We start from the raw sequence: 15,960 nt of genomic DNA, 5'->3' as shown, positions 1-15,960 counted from the left end.
AGAAAGGTGCCAGTAGAGATTCTTGCCCAACCGAGCACGGTAGCCTCCGAAACGTGTACCGTGCAGTACGAAGATACATGGATGTCTCCTATATACTCGTACCTGACCAACGGCACCCTTCCAGAAGACAAGGCCCAGGCCCGAAAGCTTAGGTACCGATCAGCAAGGTACACAGTCATCAACGACGTCCTTTACAAGCGTGGCTACACCACTCCATATCTCAAATGCCTTACGGCAGAACAGGGGGACTACGTCCTTCGGGAGATCCATAATGGTGTGTGCGGAGACCATTCTGGGTCCCGGTCACTCGCCCACAAAGCCTTTCGGCAGGGATACTTTTGGCCGACCATGCACCAGGACGCAAATTCGCTAGTGAAAAAGTGTGATAAATGCCAGCGCTTCGGTAACATACAGCATATCCCTGCCGAACCCCTGACACCGATCGTGAGTCCTTGGCCCTTCGCACAATGGGGACTAGACCTGATCGGTCCGATGCCGCAAGGTAAAAGCCAGGTAAAATATGCAGTGGTTGCCGTCGACTACTTCACCAAATGGGTAGAAGCCGAACCTTTAGCAACCATAACGGCAGCAAAGATGGAGAATTTCGTCTGGACTCACATTTATTGCAGATTCGGTATCCCATATGCTATCATTACCGATAACGGCAGGCATTTCGATTCGGAACTCTTCAGGCAATTCTGCACCCGCCTGAAAATCAACTTATTTTTCGCATCACCAGCTCACCCCCAATCGAACGGTCAGGTCGAAGCAATAAACAAAATCATCAAGAAACTACTGAAACGGCAGCTGGACAAGGCCAAAGGAGCCTGGCCAGAAAAGCTTCCCGAAGCAACCTTGGCCCTGCCGTCCTCGTACGCCTTCTTGGCGCGCTCGGCAGCAGCAATGGCCCGCTTGACGCAGAGACACATGTCCATGGACGCCTGCACAAAACAAAGTCAGAAGCATGCTCCACTTTAAAAAAAAAAAAAGGACGAAGGAAGAAAGAAAATCTTACCGATGCCTGAAGCCGAAAGGCGCGTCCAGCCTCCTTCCGAAGAAGCTTCTTCAGTAGTTCGTCGATCTCCGGCAACTCCATCTGGGAGCCGAGGATCATATGGTTGACGAACTGGACCGTCTTCGCTGGGCAGGCAATGGTGACGGCTTCGGAAGGGCCGTCCTCGTCCTCCACCGCAAGGACGGCCCTCGGGACCTCCGACTGGCTAGAGCGCTTGGAGACTGGCTCGGCCTCCAGATCGACTGTCTCCGGCAGCCTTGGAAGCAGCGGCTTCAGTACCCATCCGCCTCGGTGCGGAGTCTTCATCGCCGACCCGCCTTAGCATAGGCTCGGCACCCAGCTGCCGCATACGATCGGCGAGAGTCTGATCCTCGGGATCCACCGCCGCCTGCCGAGCGGAAGCCTCTTCGGGCTGCCTCTTTTTCTTCTTGCCCTCCAGGCCCATCATTAAGCGCCTCCTGGGGGACTCGTTCATCTTCTTCGCCTCGGCAGCCTTCCTTGCGTCCGTCACTGGTCAAAAGCGTTCGGTCAGTCGGCAAGCAAAAGAAATACACAAAAACAAAATAAAAAAGGAGAAGGAAAGATACACTTACTCTCGGCAGGGTTAACGAGGCCGGCTCTGACGAGGTTGTTGGTGAAGAGGAAGCGTGGGTAAACTCGCTCGGCAGCGGGTACTCTCAGCCTCACTCTGTCGAGCTGCCGGATCTCACTCGGCTTGGGGCTCGGCTGCTTGAGTTTACCTGTCAGAAGAAGGAAAATTAGTAAAATAAAGTAAGAAAAAAGAAGAGAGGAGGAGCCAGCCTATTAATCGGTATTTCGGGAACCTACCGGCAATCTGAAATGTCGTGGGGACCGAGAAGCGGGGGGGTGTTCCCAATGGCGATTCCCAATCACCGGAGAGTAGCACCCGCCGATTCCTCCACGACTTTTGAGAAGTCGGCACCGAGCTGATGAAGTGCCCCCGCTCGGAAGCATTCAGGCAGTTTGCCTGAACTCAGCCGCCGTGATCGGCGCTCTTGGACTTGGTAATGCTGTATAAGTACGAGAACTGCTCGTAGGAAGGCTCTCCCTCCTCGACAATCCCGAACGCAGCAATTACCCCCATCAAGGCCACCCAGAAGTTGGGGTTGTACTGGCCGGGAGCGTACCCGATCTGAGCAAGGATCTTCTGCACGGCAGGTTGCAACGGCAACCGAACCCCTTGCAGAAGAAGATCGGTGAAAAAGGTCACCTCGCCGTTCGCTGGGTCGCTGAGGGACTCGACAGGGCTCGGTATCCTCATCTTCACCGAATCCGGAATGAGGTACTCGGCCCTAATCCTCTCCAGCTCTCGTTCGGTGATCTTGTTGGGCTCCAAGTAGTCGACCCCGAACAGAGGCTTCTTGGGCACACCTACCGATATCCTAGGCTGCTCTCGGTGGATGATCGTCACCCTCGGTCGAGAGGGACCTGCAATGCCCTCACCGCGACCGGAGGTGGAGGCCTCAGGCTGATGCTCCAACGGGCCGACGCGGGTACCGTCCTTGTACACCGCGGCCAAGGGTAGCGGTTGCCCCGTCATAAGCCCCTTGCCGATGCCATGGGTGGGAATGGAGTTCACTTCCTCACCGAATAATTCAACATCGGTGTCTTCTCCACCCTCGACGTCGAGGCTTACAGCCCCGCTGGACGTATCCCAGTCCGATGACAACTCCCCATCGAACGCGTTAGGCTCACTGCCGAACGGCGACTCACTATCGGACATCTACAAAACAAAGAAAGGGAAGCTAAGACCCGTGCCACAAACTACCCTACCGATGCCTACATCGCTACCTATAGCCACTAGACTACCGAAGGAAAATTCTATTTTATGTTCGGCTAGCCTACGCCATGAAAAGTCGTACAATTAAAATAAAAGGAGAGTATTTTGGGGGGTACCGAACGGTATCTTACCTTGAGTAGTGTGGGATGAGTTGATCACCGATCAGAAACTTCAGAAATCGCCCTGTATGCCGAGAACCACTGTAAAAAATGGCCTTGATTGCCGTTCACTCTCTTTGGAAATCGCCCTGTATGCCGAGAACAGCTGTAAAAAATCGCCTTGATTGCCGTTCACTCTCTTCGGAAATCGCCCTCACAGAGCTCTCGCGTCAACTCACAATTGCAAAGTGAGCCTTACGACCGAAGCAACCTCTATTTATAGGGAGAGAGCTGTAACTGTATGCCTCGGGAGACTAAAAGGCTCTTTAATGCGCCGTCAGACGTACTTTTGCTGGCCACGTGTCACCCGACGAATGGAGCCGCTGACTGCACGCCAGGCACGGAAGACGAAGCGTCTCTCTGCCCTCTCGCCTCTCAGCATCGACGACCCCTCGAGTCCCAGGTGAATCTCCCACGAACGAGCCTACTGAACGGCAGGTTAACCTCCGAACCGCCATAGAGAACTAAATTCCCTTCCGAAGGACCTTCGGAAGATAACTTGGGGGACTACTGTTTATACCGGAAATAAATGGCCTATGACTACCGAACACGTGGACAGGATCGATATTGATCACAGAACCCCTTCGGCATGGTTCCTACCGAAGCCGTCTATCTTGGCCCTTTTTTACCATTGGACACGTGTCATGCTCACAATCCGTGTGCATAGTCCCACATCGAAAATATGAGTACAGTGCACACCTCCCAAGGCCTATTTAAGAAGACCCATATCCCCAAAAGGAGGGGAATCAGAACGAACGGTACGCTACCGATTGATCTGTCAGTTAACATTACTAAAACCGTACTTACTAAAGCATCGGAGAGCCTTCGGCCGGTACTACACCGGTACCCCAAGGACTTACCGAACGCTCCTTTTGCAGGTACTCACCCTTCCGAAGCAAGACGTCTTCCGAAGATAGTCACCTGCCGAAGGCACAATATCATTAAGTTGGCGAAATACGTGCCGAACCACTTTTTCGCATCAACAGAGTTAACTTTGCATCCAAAACATTGAATAAAAAGATTAACTGAGTTAATTATCTCACGTTCCAAAGTCAAAACAATTAATTGACTGGACGTGTGGACTATCGCTTCTTGACCCGCACAACCAACATATGGTGTGTAACCTCTCACAATGGTAAACTAGCCAAGACATAGTTCTGTATAAGCCAACCTCCATCTCAGGGAAAAGGTAACTATTTCTTGAACTAAAAACCCTACTTTTACTTAAACTCTTTGCAAAGACCGACGTAGGCATCATAGACTCTTTGGCTCACACCACAATAAAAATTCCAAGTTGAGTGCTCGATTCCGATATGGAGATAATTAGAGAAAACTTAAGGGCGCGGATTCTACATTTCATAAGGGACCCTTTGGGGATGCTTATGTGAAAAACACTTCTACTTGTAAATATGATGCTTGTGAAAAACGTTTCTACTTGTAAATATATTTTGTAATAATGATCCAAATGCTTTTTTAGAAAATACTAAAAACTGTTTTTAAAACACAAAAACACTTAGGGCCCGTCTGATAACGTTTTCGGAGAGTGTTTTTCAAAAATATTTTCAAAGAATGAAAACAAGAAAACAAATTTGCATTTTCAGGAAATGAAAATGCATCTGGTAGATTAATTAGAAAACTTCTTTAGAAAACAAAAACAATGAAAACGTGTCTGGTAGTACAATTGTTTTTCAGGTGTATTTTTGATAATTTCAGTTCATTTTTTAAAAAATTTTGATATTTTTAGAGGCTAAAATTATTATAAATAATGAAAAAAATTAAAGCTAAAAAACTATCTTATCTCCTTTCTTTTTTCTTTCTTTTTTTCTTCTTTTTCTCCTTCTCTCTCTTTCCTCCTCTTTTCTTCTTCTTTTCCTTGGCTGTTTCTTTTCTCTCTTTTTCTTCCTCTTTCCTTCTTTCTTCCTCATTTCTTCTTCCTTTCCTTCCTAGGCCGCACCTAGGGACATACCCACTAGCACGCTAACCTGGGCTAACTTTTTTTTTAAAAGTTAAATTAATACTCTAGCCTAGGTCAGAAAACACACAAATAAAAAAAGGAAAAAAAAAAAGAAAAAAAAAATATTGGTTCTTTGCCGTCAATCAGTGGCTGCAAATGGCAACCAATTTTATCATAATTACTTTCAATTTCAAACAAACCTTCATCCAAATAAGTATTATTAACTATTCCCATTAGGACTAGGCTATCCAAATAAAATATTATTAACTAATCCCACTACAACTAGGCTGACCAATAAATAAATAAAAAGAACTAAACCCCACACCCCACGTGAAAAAAATTAGACTCCCACTGGGACTATGCTACTTCATATTGAAAGAGAATTAGCTGATAATTTAGATAATGAATCAATAATTAGTGATTTTAATGTTGTGAAGACTTGAAGGGTGCAACTTATATAAGTGTTATTTGAGGGGTAAGGCTCATTATATCCCCCCGTGTATTTTTTTGTTATCAATGAAATTTACTCGTACCGTTGAGTTTTTAATAGGTCTGTACGTAAGCTAAATTTAGCCCACACCATTCTGAAATCCTGAGTCCGTCCCTGGCCGCACCCACTCCTCCTTCCTTCCATGGCATAAATCCCATATACCCACCCATATCTCTCTCTCTCTCTCTCTCTCTCTCTCTCTCTCTCTCTCTCTCTCTCTCTCTCTCTCTCTCTCTCTCTCTCTCTCTCTCTCTCTCTCGTTCCACTAATTAATGGTTGTGGTGGTTTGATTGGGTGATGATGGTGGTTTGATTGGGTGATGATGGTGGTTGAGCTGGGTATGTGGTGGTTCTTCTTTCTGTCTCTGTTTTTCTTTTCTTTTCTTCTTCCTCTGTATTTTTTTTTCTTAGTTTGCAGATTTGTGTTATTTTGGGTTGGAGAAGATGAGTGTTGTTCCTGTTGGTGGGTTTATCGGTTGTCAGAAGCAGAGAAAATTTTTGGTTTTTGGTATGATAGGAAGAGAAGATTGAGCAGAAGCAATGTGTTTTGAGCTTTTGTTTTCTGGGAGAACAAAAACATCTTTTTTCTGTTTTGTAGAAGTAAATGTGAAGTTGGTTTCATTTTACGAAAACATTTTCAATGTTTTCTGTTTTTGCTTACCGAACACGTTTTTGCTTTGTTTCTGTTTTTTGAAAATGAAAATGGGCCTCTAAAACGTAAACGAACGGGGCCTTAACGTTTTCTACGTAACAGTGTTAGAGGCGCTTATAAGAGGTGGTTCTCCTCATAAGTGATTCTAGTCTATTTAAAATCACTTATATGAAAAGCATCCTTGCGAGAGAGTACTGTGATCCTCGTCCTCGAACTTACCATGATAATACTATTAATATATTTTTAATTAATAAATATATATATATATACATAATAAGATATGGCTCGTCAATGGGCCGGGCCCAGCTAGCCCGGCCTAAATTTAATGGGCTTGGGCCAGGTTGGGCCGGGCTTTAAAGATGATAGAGAAAATATCGGGCCAGGTCGGACCGGATTTTTTTAGAAAATTCAAAGCCCAAGCTCGACCCATGAGTCGGGCATGAGAAAGCCCATTGGGCCGGGCCGGGCCTAAACAGGCCCTACTTCATTAAAAAAAAATTATTAACTTAATCATAAAGGCATTTTAGTCCAAATTTGAGATTAAACTCACTTAATTTCAATATTTTGACTTCAAACTAAATTCATAAAACACCCAATAAAGTCACACAACTTATAAGATTTTCCATAAAAATAATAAAACCAAGTATTATTTTTGAGGTTATTACATAATTAGATCGTAATACGTTTTAAGAAATCATTTTAAAAAATACTAAGTATAAAAATAAAATAAAAATTAAAGGATGGTATGAATAAATATGCAAATATTTGATGATGTGTTCAAGAAAAGCATGATTATATTTGGTGGTACGATTATGTTTCGTGATATTTTGTGATGTGGTATGTTGTTCATCTTATATATATATATAATTGTTGAATTAATAATTGACACAAATTAATGTGCTAATCATCCAATTATAAACTAGGAATGAGTAAAGAAAAGTAAATGAAATGAAACAAATTATATATGTGATTTAAGTGATATAATTCTAAACCTAAACTCTTATTTATATATAATTATATATATGCGGGCCTAACGGGCCGGGATTTTGTGAGCGGGCCGAGTCAGGTTTTTTTGGGCTTAATCGGGCCGGGCAGGGCTTCAGACACTTAAGCCCAAGCCTATAACGGGCCAGGCCGGACTTTTTTTCGATGAGCCAAGCGGGTCCCTATCGACCCATGAGCCCACGGGCCAAATGATGAGGTCTATAATAAGATAATGATTCAAAAAGTTTGGACAGTGGGATTTTCCTATAATGTGTTGGATGTATTTCATTGGGCCTGCCTTACCCAGTCCAATATGGCAGGAGTTAGTTTTGTATGTTTCACTAAAACGGAAAGGCTTACCCACCTGGCACCTGCCGAAGGCCTTGTTGTTTTAGCGTAGCCCACATGAACAATTAGCTGCTCTCACTCTCAGTCCCTCTGTTTCTCAGTCTCTTGATGTTAGTGGTGGAAAGACCAGAAAGCTTGACACAGCGTTCTCCTCTTAAGCTTCACCTCTAGCGTGCTCTCTCTCTCTCTCTCTCTCTCTCTCTCTCTCTCTCATGGTTTAAGGTGAGATTCCAATTCATGTTATCAGTCTGTTTCATTTAATTTTCTCAATGTAATTTGGAAGATCTTAGATGGGTTATCTAATATTTTGTGATTTATACTCGCTGGATTACTTCTGTGATTATATTATTTAACGTGAAAAAATAGAAAAGGTCCATGGACGTGCCCTGGTTCTGTTTGATTGATTTCCTATGAGAAATGTGTTGGTAAAATTTGGGATGCCTTTCTCTGTTGGGCTTTTTGATAAACCCATAAATTTTGGGGAAGTTAATGTGTTGGGTTTGCATGTACAGAGGACTTGTTCATCTGTCTCGGCTTCTAATTTCAATAGTTCTTGTGCATTGCAATACTTGGCAATCTTTGTTTGGTATCTTAGAAATCATGTAATCTGATGTTTTGCTAATTTATTATGTGTTTATAGAGCTCCGCAAGCTCTATTTCTTCTATCTGTAGAGGCTAAAATTACCAGATTTTGAGATAGTATTTTATGACCATCTAGTATTAGTATTGATATATTGGTTTATGAGATTGAGTAATGCTTCCTCCAGTCTTTCTCAAGTACTGATGAAATTTCTTCTTTTTGACTGATATTTTGTAATTTGAACTTTGACTATCATTAGAACTTGTCGTATAAAAGTCATGTAGCATACTTCAGCCTTTCACTACCAAGTTACCTCGTTTTTTAAATTAGAAATCCCATTGTTAAGTTATATTATAAACCAACATAGTTACCTGGTATGGGGGAACGGGAACGGGTAGGAGGTACGCCGGTTTCTATGGTACAAAATTCGAAGGGGTAGGCATAGTTGGAACGAAATTTCAGGTCATAATTCGTGTATTAGTTTAATTCGGTACAATATTATTTTGTAAATTCTCAGAATTAGTAAGAAGTACAAAAAAGAGAGCGTATAAGGTTGAAAAAAGTAACACAGCGTGTTTATTATTTATTTATCAAAATTAGTGGGAATTTTAAGCTCGTTGAAGTCTAATTTATTATTTAGTTAATGAAAATTTACCTATTTGGAAAATAGCCACTTTCTTTATTAGATTGAACAAACCAACGTCTTCCTCTTCTGCTTGTAAATTTTCTGCTGTTTCAGACCCAATTTCAAAACTCCCTCTTTCTCTCTGTTTCCATGGTTCTCTCTTTTGATGGCTCCCTCTATTGCTCTCCCACCACCCTATTAAGTTGATGATTGGAATAACCAATCGAGTTTTGGCAGCAACGTCGCTCAGGTATTGTTCTAATCCTTATGAGTTTTGGTTCACTAAATGTATCGTTCCAGGTTGCTAACGTACCATGATTCGATATGTGCGATCCAGTTCGAAATTCATAAGGGGGTGAGCGAATTGAGTAACTTTATAATTCCAATAGCTTTGTTAGATTGCTCTAGATCTATATAATGATCTGTATGTTTGTATGAAGTTGGTTGGATTTGATCATTAGATTGCATTTCTGTGCCCGCAAGGTGTTTGAGACTATGCCCGAAGAAACCCATGTTTTTATTTTGATCATAAGGTTTGTTTTTAGATGGAAGAAGTAAATTAGAAATCTCATTGTTATACTATATTATTAAACAAACAAATAAATTTATATATCCCATCATTTTGGAAATCCTTTGGTACTTTCAAATACCTCATCCAAACACAACCTTCCATATTTTTTCTTTGTTTTTAGTACACTATATATTTATTAGTGAAGATGGGGGTGCTAGCATGGAATGGCCTTTTTTTGGTAAGATATGATGCATTTGCCTTTTTTTTTCTTTAAATGAAGATGGAGAGATCATTAATATAAACAGATTTTATAACCATAGTACATTCGTTGTGATCCTGAGTTGTATTGGTGCTAATAAAATTTTGGTTTACATCATAGCTTGTTTCTTCTTTGTTCTCAGGTGATCGGCCCTCAGCTTTAAATCCTAACTCATCTGAGTGACGTTTTGTGCGTTTTGAGCAGTTTGTGCGGTTGTATATTTGTTGGAGGAACCAGGGTTGGTATTTGATGAATGGTGCTTCTGCATCTAGTAGCTTAAGGGCAGCTTTCTCATACTGTGTGCAGCAAGTCCGTAGTTATGATTACTATAACTACCTTTGCCTCCTTGAACTCCCCCCTAACATGCGAAAGGTTGCATTTGCAGTCCGTGCCTTAAATGTTGAAACAGCTCGTGCTATGGATGTTGCTTCTGATCCGAGGATTGGTCTTATGCGCCTCGTCTGGTGGCAAGAAGCCATAGACAAAATCTATGCCAACAAGTTAATTGAGCACCCAACAGCACAAGCCCTGTTGTCAGTGGTACATGAGAACAAAATTAGCAAGGTATGGCTGAAACGGTCTGTAGAAGCTCGGATCAGTGATGCAAGAAAGGAGGTTGGTGACACCCCAGAAAAAATTGAAGACTTGGAGAGATATGCGGAAGATACTGTATCAACTCTTCTTTACATGACACTTCAAGCTGGTGGTATCAGGTCCACTGCAGCTGATCATGCAGCATCACATATTGGTAAAGCAAGTGGTCTTCTTTTGCTGATTAAGTCATTGCCATATCATGGTAGTCGAAACCGCCATTTTTCTTATATACCAACCGAAGTGGCAGCCAAGCATGGATTGCTGGTTAAGCATGGAGGTCAATCAGAGATTCATTTGGATTCTCGTGAGGGCTTATGTGAAGCGGTTTTTGAGATGGCATCGGTTGCTAATGTCCATTTGCAGAAGGCTCGTGACTTAGCTGGTACAGTACCTGTAGAGGCTTTCCCAGTGCTGCTGCCAGCCGTGCCTGCCCAGGTTCTACTGGACTCTTTGAGACGAGTGAATTTTGATGTCTTTGATCCAAGGTTAGCGCGAGGGATTCTTGGTATTCCTCCTTTGTGGTATCAGTTGAAATTGAAGTGGCATTCATGGAGGGCAAAATACTGAAAGAAATTTCCGTTTATCGGTTGGATGTGAAAGAAATTGCATTTTGCATACAAGAGTTACACTACGGATATGTTCCTTTGCAGGAACAAAAAAATCATGCTCATGAATCCTTGTTAACCAACCTTTCAAGGTACTTTCAATTTTCATGTTTCTTTAATAAATGGGGCAGCACTATGATTATTTTTGGGGTGACTGAAAAATAAGAATAATACTGAATATGAGGTATTTTGTGGGTTAGAAGAAATTCACATACGGATGAAGAGAGGTTGTCTTTGGTTTCAACCTAACCAATTCTTTGAGGATTCTCCGAATCTCCGAAGGTATGAAAACATCTTTTTCACAAACGTAAAGATGCACATTATATTTCAGCTCAGACTTTAGTTCCTGCAACTTGGGAAGTCATCACTAATCGGTTATCTTATCTATGCAAATTTTGAGCTCCCACAAGTATTGTAGACTGATTATTTACTTGATGTTGGTCCACTAAGTTATAATAGCCATTCCTATTTCCTACAATTGCCAACTCAAAAGAGGTATGTAATCTAAGAAATCCAAAACCAGCTTCCTTAAGACCAAAAGCACTCGACCAGTGAATTGGTTAAAGATGCCAATGATTGTTCATAGAAATCCTGTAATTTTTACTTGGTTTATGCTAAAAGTGCTTGAAATCATCATGGTTATGTTTAAACCAAATCGTCGAGTAGAGAATTATAAAAAGTTTTGAAAAATCAAATGAGCGGGAGATACGATTTCGAGATTAACGGTAGTGTTGATAGATTTGAGTCTTTGGTAGAAAAGATTCCTATAGGTTCCGGTTCATGATTTTCCATGTTATGGCTTCATTTAACTATAAAGAAAGGAAAACCAAGTTTTGATGACTTCATATCATTTGTCGACATGTCGTCTCGCAAAGTTGGATTTGGATTGATATCCAAAATTATATGTTTAGAAGTAACCTAGTCAGGGACGGATCTACAGAGGAGCAAGGGTGGTCAATTGACCCCTGCAACCTCTGAAATCTGCCATTAAAGAGGAGAAAATTGACCCCTGCAAAGTGTTTGATAAAAGTCCCCAAAGAGGCCAGACTTGGTTGCTTGCTCCAGCTGCTTGCGCGCAGCGCTTCTGTTTTTTTTTTCTCCCCCCGACGTCAAAACGACGTCGTTCTACCAAAGGGTTTTTTTTTTTTTTTTTTTATTAAAAACCTGGCCAAAACGACGTCGTTTTGGCTCAGGTTTAAAAAAAAAAAAAAAAAAACGGGACAGACTCTGTTTAACAGAGAGCCCAATGCTCTCCTCTCTCCCAAATCAGTTTCATTTCTTTTTTTTCAATTGCCAAACCCTATATCCTCAAAGTTCAAACCCCAAATCATATTGAACCAACCTTCAACTTCAACTAATCCAATCCAACCACTCCATCTCCATCTGCCAGCGGCAATACCAACCTCATAGTGGTGGCAACAACAAAGCAAAAAAATCAGCCCCAAATTCAATTTGATTTCAAAGGTGGATTTTTCATTGTCTCTCAAATTTGAAAGTATGTTATCCTAATTTCTAATCTCTTTATGCTTTAACAAATTAATAAATATTCTTATATGTTTGATATTCTCTTGATTAGTTATTTTGTTGAGGTTTTATTTTGGTTAGTTAATTTGAATAAATTAGGGTTATTTTTTTATGTAATTAGATTGTATATGCTTTAGTTAGATTATATCTTGGTATATTGGATTAGTTTTTGTGTTTGTTAATTACTGAAGATTCTTGTATATTTTTGTTTTATTGGTTGTTGTGATTTTATTTTGGTTGTTTGAATAAATTAGGGATTTTTTTTAAATAGATTTTATTTGTATTTGTTAGTTAGATTGTATGCTTTATTGATTATTTCTACCCAAACAGGTTATGGAACGATATTTTAAGAGAAAGTTTTCATCAACTACCTCTAGTTCAGATAATGTGGGTAGTTCAAGTGTAAGATATGTGGGTATTTCAAGAGATGTGGTGGGTAGTTCGAAAGAAAGTGAGTTGCAAGATGTATTGGCTAATCTTCCTGCAGACCCTGGACTTCGACCTCAAATGTTGGATTATGATCCTAACATTCGAGACGAAGTTCGAAGAGCATATCTACAGAAGGGTCCATGTCAACCTAAGGATCACACATTTCCACAAACCGATCTTTCAGGGTATGATCGACGCTTTAATGTCAAGTGGTTTGATGAGTTTGACTGGTTGGAGTACAGTATTAGTAAAAATGCTGCATTTTGCCTTTATTGTTATCTCTTCAAATCCAATTTCAAAATTGGTCAAGGCTGTAGCGATGTCTTCACCGAGGTGGGTTTTACAAATTGGAAGAAGAAAGATAAAATTAGGCAACATGTTGGAGGTGTTGGGAGTGTTCATAATCAATCTAGACAATATTGTGTGGATCTTATGAATCAAAAGCAACACATCCAAACAGTTTTGATAAAGCAATCAGACCAAGCTCGCATTGATTATCGTATTTGCTTGACAGCTTCTCTTGATTGTGTGAGATTTTTGTTGAAGCAAGGTCTTCCTTTTCGTGGCAATGATGAGAGTGACACTTCAAACAACAAGGGGAATTATGTAGAACTCTTACAATTTCTTGTTGATCATGATGAGAAAGTTAAGGCTGTTGTGTTAGAAAATGCTCCAGGGAATCTCAAGCTCATAGCTCCAACAATTCAAAAAGATCTTGTGAATGCTTGTGCAACTGAAACTATTAAGAAAATCATTAAGGATATGGATGGTGCCTTCTTCTCCTTATTAGTTGATGAATCACGTGATATATCAGTCAAAGAACAAATGGCGGTGGTGTTTCGTTATGTGGACAAAAGAGGGTATGTAATTGAAAGGTTTGTGGGCATTCAACATGTTAGTGACACTACATCAAACTCACTAAAAGAGGCTATTGACACATTGTTTTCAAGAGAAGAATTGAGCATTTCCATGCTAAGAGGACAAGGATATGATGGAGCTAGTAATATGAAGGGTGAGTTCAATGGTCTTAAAACACAGATTTTGAGAGAAAATCCTTATGCCTATTATATTCATTGTTTTGCACATCAACTTCAATTAGCTCTTGTGGCTGTGGCAAAGGGAAATGCTGATGTTGCAACTTTCTTCACATCTTGCAATAGCTTGGTTAATATTGTTGGAGCATCGTGTAGGCGACGTGACATGCTTAGAGATCAACTACAGAAGAATATTACAGAAGCTCTTGAAAATGATGATCTTCCAACAGGGCGAGGCTTAAATCAAGAAACTTCTCTCAAGCGTGCCGGTGATACACGTTGGAACTCACATTATGGTACGTTACTTAGTATCATTTCCATGTTCAAATCTGTGGTGAAAGTGCTTAAATTGATTATTGAGGATGGCTCCACTGATAATATAGGTGAAGCAAATAGGTCTTTGAGAGAAATACAATCTTTTGAGTTTGTATTTCACCTATTTTTTATGAGATCTTTATTGGGAGCCACAAATGATTTGTCACAAGCATTACAAAGAAAAGACCAAGATATTGGGAATGCAATGTCTTTAGTCAAAGATTGCAAGGACACACTACAAGATATGAGAGATAATGGATTTGAAGCCTTGCTTGATCAAGTATTTTCCTTTTGTGGCAAACATGATATTGAGGTTCCAAGTATGGATGATGCATATGTAGCTCAGTGGAGATCACATCGCAGAGCTCCTAGAATAACACAAATCCATCATTATCGTGTGGACATCTTCATTCAAATCATTGAGTGGCAACTTGCAGAATTAAATCATCGCTTTAGTGAGGTAAATACTGAGTTGCTTATTTGTTTGGCATGTTTGAGTCCGAATTATTCATTCATAGCTTTTGACAAACAAAAGCTTCTTCGTTTTGCTGAATTTTATCCTCAAGAATTTACACCCCGAGACCTCTTGGCACTTGAAGATCAACTTGGGATTTATATTCATCATATGCGTACGAGAAGCGAATTTTCTCAATTGAAAGGGATTGGTGCCCTTGCAAGAAAAATGGTGGAGAAAGGGTTGCATAGAACATTTAATTATGTCTATTTGCTTCTGACATTAGCCTTAACTTTACCAGTTGCAACTGCTTCAGTGGAGAGAGCATTTTCTGCTATGAATGTTATCAAAGGTCCACTTCGCAACCGAATGGGAGATCAATGGTTGAGTGATAGCTTACTTGTTTATATTGAGAAAGACGTGTTTGTTTGTATTGATAATGAAACTATAATGGGACGTTTTCAGAATATGAAAACTCGTCGTGGACAATTGTAATGTGGTTTTTTCTATTAATTATGAATTATAAATTATCGTTTCATTTTTATGGGTTTATTTTGTATAGAAAGTTTTTACCCTTTTACACGTTGACCCCTGCAAGGAAAATTCCTGGATCCGTCCCTGAACCTAGTCCAAGTATCTTGTTTTATTATAACTAATACATGTTTCAAACGGAAAATGATAGCCCACCAATCTGTAAATCCCAGATTAACATAATGTATTTATATCCACACCATCAACTAAATCAATAGATGCATGATGCCATCTCTTTACTTTATATGTTTATGGAAACGATATGCATAATACCGTTTGTTAAATCAGCATATACATACAATCACGTGGGGCCCACTTCAGAAGTACGATGCCACCTACTCTAGTATTTTGGTGAGAAGGATGAGGAGGAGCATTCATATGGATCCAGTGGGGAATCTTCTTTTTTAGTTCCGCTGAGAAAAGCAAGACATTTGTTGTGCGGTTTTGATTTTGAAGAAAAAGAACCCAACCAAAAAAAAAAGGAAGGTGGTATTGGTAGGAAGAGAAACTCTCATAACGAGGATAGCACTTTTTGCGGATAGCATTTTTTGCAACACAGTGACATATAAGATAACTTTTTCACGTGTCTTTGTGTTATTGATCGGGATAGTAAAACAGTGTCTGAGATGCTGTAATTTATTGCATCAAGAAGATTTCTGTATATGCTTCATCTTCCATAGGTACTGCAAGATAAATCCTGGCCTTCCACAGAACCAGAGGTTTATCAATCCTAAGGGCTGCAATCAAGTCCAAAGTGAAGAACCTAACTTACATGATTGTGTTTTTATTTCAACCCTCTGCTTTATATCAAATTTTGAATGATATTTTGATGAGATCACTCTCTACTTAAAATTTTGTGTCGGTTTGATTTTTATGAGCTTCTGCAAGGGAGGAGGACAAAAGGGAAGTGGCTTACAGTTCAATTGAAGTGTAGGTGTAGGTGTGGGGTATATCTCTTGAGAGAGTCGTCTTTTTCCGTTCTTATCAACATTTTTTCCGTATGGAGGACCATGTCGACAGGGTTCTATGGAAAGTAAATGGAACCAGTTACCAATACGTATCTTTCTCTGGTCATATGGTTATTTGTTCAGTGGAGGG

General features: G+C 40.6%; 2 protein-coding genes across 6 annotated transcripts; both read left to right on the top strand.

Annotated features, from left to right (window-relative positions):
* Nucleotides 7,396–11,217, top strand: LOC18776776 (NADH dehydrogenase (ubiquinone) complex I, assembly factor 6). Of its 4 annotated transcripts, none has more exons than XM_020564503.1 (3): nucleotides 7,442–7,623; nucleotides 8,721–8,856; nucleotides 9,519–11,205. In XM_020564503.1, the coding sequence occupies exon 3, from the start codon at nucleotides 9,626–9,628 to the stop codon at nucleotides 10,535–10,537; it is 912 nt and encodes a 303-aa protein (XP_020420092.1). In that variant the 5' UTR covers nucleotides 7,442–7,623; nucleotides 8,721–8,856; nucleotides 9,519–9,625; the 3' UTR covers nucleotides 10,538–11,205. The 4 variants fall into 4 exon arrangements, 2 of the variants coding, with proteins under 2 accessions (XP_020420091.1, XP_020420092.1); XR_002271848.1 differs by lacking the exon at nucleotides 7,442–7,623 and having other exon boundaries at nucleotides 7,644–8,856; nucleotides 9,519–10,667; nucleotides 10,779–11,217; XR_002271847.1 differs by lacking the exon at nucleotides 7,442–7,623 and having other exon boundaries at nucleotides 7,644–8,856; nucleotides 9,519–10,667; nucleotides 10,776–11,217.
* LOC109949277 (zinc finger MYM-type protein 1-like) lies at nucleotides 12,331–15,705 on the top strand. Of its 2 annotated transcripts, none has more exons than XM_020564500.1 (2): nucleotides 12,331–13,858; nucleotides 13,946–15,705. In XM_020564500.1, the coding sequence occupies exons 1-2, from the start codon at nucleotides 12,433–12,435 to the stop codon at nucleotides 14,824–14,826; spliced, it is 2,307 nt and encodes a 768-aa protein (XP_020420089.1). In that variant the 5' UTR covers nucleotides 12,331–12,432; the 3' UTR covers nucleotides 14,827–15,705. The 2 variants fall into 2 exon arrangements, with proteins under 2 accessions (XP_020420089.1, XP_020420090.1); XM_020564501.1 differs by having other exon boundaries at nucleotides 12,331–14,337; nucleotides 14,444–14,631.

The sequence above is a fragment of the Prunus persica genome, chromosome G5 (assembly GCF_000346465.2).
Source record: "Prunus persica cultivar Lovell chromosome G5, Prunus_persica_NCBIv2, whole genome shotgun sequence".
NCBI classification, from domain to species: domain Eukaryota; kingdom Viridiplantae; phylum Streptophyta; class Magnoliopsida; order Rosales; family Rosaceae; genus Prunus; species Prunus persica.
This window is presented reverse-complemented; position numbering and strand designations above follow the sequence as displayed.

What these genes read in the sequence shown, in the direction of transcription:
- LOC18776776 (XM_020564502.1), top strand. Translation starts at nt 9,626, where the DNA reads ATGAATGGTGCTTCTGCATCTAGTAGCTTAAGGGCAGCTTTCTCATAC.
- LOC109949277 (XM_020564500.1), top strand. Translation starts at nt 12,433, where the DNA reads ATGGAACGATATTTTAAGAGAAAGTTTTCATCAACTACCTCTAGTTCA. An exon ending in ACGTTGGAACTCACATTATG is followed by an intron (nt 13,859 to 13,945) that starts GTACGTTACTTA and finishes CTGATAATATAG; the next exon opens with GTGAAGCAAATAGGTCTTTG.